Below are 5,876 nucleotides of genomic sequence, written 5' to 3' on the forward strand. Positions count from 1 at the left end.
TAATATTTTTTCAAGTGTGAAGGATCATAGAATATATCCATCAAGAGATTGAACATGTATTAAAGCATCAGAAGTACAAGAGAAGCTCAAAAGACTGTGGTAGAAGATCTGAAGAAAGGTCAACCATGGGTCAAAATCTTGGAACAGAAGAAATGGACGCCTCTCAGAAGCTAAAGATTAGCATCATCAAACTCTATGAAGATCATCATAGTTGGAACACCTCGTCAGACTCAGAAGACATCATCAGACTTGGAAGAACTTCCGTCTTCAGAAGATCCTGAGGGACCAAGGCTCCATGTCAGATTTGTTGTCTTCTATAGTTCTCTCTATCAAGGATCTAAGTGCAGTTTTTTCTTTTTTTTACCACATATAGAAACAGATAAAAGACTTCAAGGACAATATGAATGAACAAATACTTCCAGTTTCAACAAAGGATTTTTGAATGACCATCCGATGAAAATATCCATATCAGGCAATGGCCCAACGTCCTTCATTTGAAGCTTCTCAACGACTCTTAATGTGCTGGCACTCTTCTCCAACGCCTCTCAAATCCCTGCCTATAAAAGGAGCTGAAGACCTGAAGAAGATCAACAAGACTCTGCAATTTTACGGTGCTATTTCTCTGCCAAAATTAAATAGCGCAAAACACTTAGAATTTTCATTTCAACTTTTGTATCTTAGATATTCTAAAGTCATAAGAGTCTGTTCAAACATTGTTCAGTTTACACTACAATTGTTATATCAAGTGTAAGAACAAATTTGATTATCTTTGTAAGCAAATAGAAGTCTCTTGCCTACAAAGCTTGAGCACCAGAAGTCTCTTTCACTTCTAATTGAGAAATAGAAGTCTCTTGGAGTTGTCCTTTAGCATTTAAAGTCTCTTGCTTGCGTGCTTGAGCATTAGAAGTCTCTTGGAATGTTCCTTGAGTACTGGAAATCTCTTGGTAGTTACCTTGAGAATTATAAGTCTCCTGCAAGTGTGCTTGAGCATTTGAAAGTCTCTTGGAAGAGTCATTGAGCAATTGGGATTAGTAGTGATTATAGTGAAATCCCTTAGAAGTGTAAGGGGGTTGGACTACTCCTGTGTCGTGGGATAAACCAGTATAAATTGCTTTATGTATGCTCTCTCTCATCCATGTGTTCTGTTATATTCCGCCGCACTCAGACTTTGTATCATATTCTGAACTCATCAGAATCTGACATGTGTTAACACTTTGAAAAAGAACCAGAAAAAAATCAACACAATTCAATCCCCTTATTGTGTTTTTCTCACCTTCAATGACAAAGGCTTTGAAGATTGAAACATTTGAATGATTGAGAAGCATGATGGGCATGGTGGGTGAATTCAAAAAACATGAATTAAGGAAGAGTGTTAAGAATAGTAATTCAATTTGTTCTGTATTTTTTAGTTAGTTAGAAAGTTGGTTATAAGTAGTTAAGGCATTGTGTGTATTTGAATTAGAGATATACAAGATATAATGTCTCTCAAAGCTCTCTCTCATCTCTTATATCCCCCTCTTTCTCTATTTTCTCTCAAATTGAGAAAACAAAGCTTTTGTTCCAACAAACGCAAGTGCTCTTTAATTTATGTTTCTATCTCATATTTTTTTCTCTAAAAGCGATTTTTTTATTTTACTCTCACTCTTCTCATCCATGATAGCATCACCTTTCGTAGAAGAAATGATTATTGACATCAACAACACACCTTTCCATGTTAGACTTCTGTAAAAATTTGCCAAACTTTCACTTTGGTGATTACCGATTGTACTCCCTTTTTCATGTGATTGAATTTTGGTGATCAATAATACAAATCCCCCTAAAATTAAAATCAACGGTAAGAAATTTCGATAATCAACACACATAGTAACACTCCTCGAAAAAAACACACATTTGTAACAAAAATATAATTAGTAGAGAGAGATAAAAGATATACACGAATTTGAGAGAAACCTCCTTTATGATATACAAGATCTCTTTATATAGAAACATATATTTATTTTGGTCTTAATCTTTCGATTTTCAAAAAATATATACAAATATTTATTTTGATCTAGTAATTTGAAGTTCAGACCTAGAAATATATAAAATATGACCAATTTTTTTTTTTTTTCACACACATGTATTTCATGAATGAAGCTATAATATAAAATCATAAACACTATAGTAGTTTTTTATTCTTATGATATACTAATTATTTATAACACATTCATAATGTATATAGACAACAGTAAAAAAACTGTATATAAAAAATAACTACAAATAATTACTTTAAAATAATTGCATTATTGCAAATATCATTTCTAAGTCTTCATATTCTATTATGATTTAATTTTATTTATTCTTTTGAAGAAAACATACACCGTAATGAGTTTGAAATAGTGCAGGTATTCAACAATTTTCTTCTGCTACTTATTCCATACAATACTCTCACAAGTAGATTTAGTATATAGGTAAATTTTGACACTCAGGAATTTGTGGCTGTTTAGCACAATAATCATAAATTAAATATTTGCTTCGTATATTTTTGTAGGCTTGTATTTTCCTAGGGTTTAACCCCCAAAACTTTTCACCATTCCACCAATACTTAGGGGATCTGCATTCTTGGGTGTTGGTTCCTTGAGCTTGGCATGCGTCGATACCAAAACCTCGATAGTGTGCTTCAAAGGGTGCGTCATTCCAATTCACCGGAACTCCATTAGAGGCCCATGTGTCATTCCAGATTGAGGCAATAATCTTCATTGCTTGTGTTGGGTACATTCCTCCTTTATTTGTTGTATTCTTGAACACTCTAATAGGGGTGTCATCCACAAAAAATCTGAGAGATTTCATTTCAATAACAAAGTTACTCTTAAATTTTCAAACTAAATAAATAAATTGACTTCTAAGGACTTGTAAATATGGTTTAATCTAAGGTAAGATAAGTCAAGAACAAGCTAGTCAAAATGTTGTTTAATATTGTTGATTGTCTAAACTTCATTCTGAGTTGATATGTTGAAAGTAAGGGTGATGCAATGATGAATCTAAAATAGGTTTTAGTTATACCATCTTATGATTCTCTAAGCTTTATAAGTTCTTTTTGGCTCTAAAATATTTTTAAGGCGAACAAAACAATTTAGCTCAAGTGGTTAATTAATTCCACTAAAGAACAAATTATTCAGAAAAATTTGAGATTGATTTCTTGGTGAAATAATTCATAGTCATATTTTACTTACCTTCTGACCAAACTCAAAATTATCAGGGACTCTTTTCCCTAAAAACCAGATAATTAACACAAAAAAAATTCTAATGCAAGACTTGTGTTTTTCTGAATATTATCCTTACAAATAAAATAATATATTCTATAAGGAAACAAAAAAAATTAATATAAGGAAATTGATTATATTGTTACATACACTAATTGTTTTTCGTTCCAAAGAAGTGTATAATTATGAAAATCTGCAGCAGGATCAAACCAAAGACGTATCCTTTGCTCCCTACCACCTTTCCCATTAGTAAAAATGTTTGTGTGCAATATATGAGGTCTTTCCTTATTATTGCCACCTAAAAATTCAAAGTCAATTTCATCTCCTGCATCTGCTTTCAACTGCAGCAAATAAATAAAAATTAAGAAGCAATAAAAAATATTATCTAAATTTAAAGAGAAAATTAATACTACGAATTTAAATAAAATGAGTCATAGTAATTTAGAGTTTGACTGTAAAGTAAGTAAAATCTGGTAAAAAGTAATGCACTGTATATATTTGCAACAATAAAATTATTATCAAATATAAATATATAAGAAAAATTACATAGAAAGTTGAGATCACTGCACTAGAATCCTTCTGTGGCAACTTAGTTCTCAGCTTAAACCATCCAGAACCAAATTTCCGTAGAGACTGAAAACCAGAACCTGTGGGACAAAAACAGTTGTTAAAATCAAATCACCGTAAAACACTTATCAATGATATTAAAGAAAAAAATTATGTTTATATCTTTACATTTTTTTCACAATTTTCTTCATAGTAATATAATTTATATCTCTACATCTTACCTGAATTTTGATTCAAGGTAATTTGAACTTCTTGGCTTTGGTCGAGAATTCGTATATTTTCTTTCCCCCATAAAGGAGCATAGTTTTTCTCGAATGGAACATTGTCTAAGTTAACACCTTTTATGTTCAATGGAGCAATAATAAGATGCAATAAAAAAAAGGATAGCGTAGACAAATACATTATTTAAAAAAAATGAGAATTATTTAACTAAACCTGATTGTGTGGTTTTCTTAGTGTTGTGTGTGGGTTATATATATATATATAAAATTTAAAGCCATGCTATAATTTACTTCAGTCAGACTAATACATGTGTCTCTTTTATTTTGTCCTAATTAAGTTTACCCAACATGTTATAAAATTAATTAGTTCAAAGTAAGAGAGAGACATATTAGATTATTTTATTAATGTATCAATCTATTAGTCTGATTTAAGTAAATTATTAAATTAAATGTGGTCTACTGTGCTATATGTTTGACCCAATAATAATTAAATTTAATGGATGTCTTATTATAAAATTCAAACATCTCTCCTTTTTATTTATGAATAGTCATAAAAAAAATATTGGCTTAATTGCACTTTTGGACCCCTATCTTTTCAAAAGTTGTGGTTATGGACCCCTAACTAATTTAAATACAAAACAGCCCCCTATGTTTTGATTCTTTGGCAGTTTTGGACCCCAAGGCAAAAATTAAAATAAAAAATTGACACGTGGCACCTCACTTAGGGTGCCACGTCAGCGTTGACCGAGTCAACAATGGACTGGAGGTCCAAAACTGCCAAAGAATCAAAACATAGGGGGCTGTTTTGTATTTAAATTAGTTAGGGGTCCATAACCGCAACTTTTGAAAAGATATGGGTCCAAAAGTGCAATTAAGCCAAAAATATTTACATTGTAGATAGGTTATAGTGCTCTCTATGAGCATTCAAACCATGTATTTTTCATTTAGACATCATTTTAAAACGTAAAATTTTAACCACTAGATTACGGATAAAAAATTAATAAAAAGGAAAAGACATATGCATCATAGAAAAGTGGTAATTTATTATAGATCCAGATATATCATATTACTCTATTATTGAAATTTATGTTATTGGTCCATTAGTCTTAGTTTAACTAGCAAAACTATTGAAATTGTTAATGTTCGTGTATGTAAACATGAATTACAATAGATGAGGCATTCAATGGAGCTTCCTATTCGGAGTTCCAAGAATACTCTAAAATGACTAGGGTCAAAATAAAATATGTAGGTTAGAATGAATGTATCCCCCTTGCTTTCTAAGTACCATCTTTTATAGTCATCAGTTTCTTGACCTAATGAGCCTCTCTTTGGATGTCAAGCAGATGAGAAGTGCATAATTGTCGAGGTGCTGAGTGAAGATAAAATAATCAAACTCAATATGGTTGAGATACGGTTTCATATTCATTGTGAACATTAGTTATCAAGGTTCTATGCTATGCTATTATGGAGAAGGTGAAAAGAGTGGTGGATCTAGCCATCGTGAAGGTAAAGACCAAGCTGGCCATCGAGATAGAGTGGTTACTTAAAACCCTATTTTATGTGGACTGGAACAGGTTGTCCTTTGAAGAACAAACGCCTACGTCTTGACAGATCTAACGTTTGGTGGATTGTGCACTGGAACAGGTTGACCCCGTAACACCCCAAATTTTCTAAGTTAATTAATATTATGAGTGGTGTTGTTTTCCTTGTAGATATATGATGAGTTGTTGTTGAAAAGAGAATAAGATAACGATGTTGAGTGAGGAGTGGTTTGAGAAATTAAATGAAACAGAGAGAAGTCCCAAAAAGATAAATAAAGAGTCGGAGGTGTAGAGAGTAAGATCTA

General features: G+C 31.7%; 1 protein-coding gene across 1 annotated transcript; it reads right to left on the reverse strand.

The window, feature by feature from the left end:
- Positions 1–2,349: 2,349 nt before the first annotated feature.
- Positions 2,350–4,211, reverse strand: LOC11418277 (putative xyloglucan endotransglucosylase/hydrolase protein 1). Its single transcript, XM_003595492.3, has 4 exons — positions 4,031–4,211; positions 3,789–3,889; positions 3,393–3,583; positions 2,350–2,815 (listed from the first exon to the last, which is right to left on the reverse strand). Exons 1-4 carry the CDS (start codon positions 4,209–4,211, stop codon positions 2,440–2,442), a joined length of 849 nt encoding a protein of 282 aa, XP_003595540.1. The 3' UTR covers positions 2,350–2,439.
- Between the last annotated feature and the right edge of the window lie 1,665 nt (positions 4,212–5,876).

Source organism: Medicago truncatula, chromosome 2 (genome assembly GCF_003473485.1).
Source record: "Medicago truncatula cultivar Jemalong A17 chromosome 2, MtrunA17r5.0-ANR, whole genome shotgun sequence".
NCBI lineage: Eukaryota > Viridiplantae > Streptophyta > Magnoliopsida > Fabales > Fabaceae > Medicago > Medicago truncatula.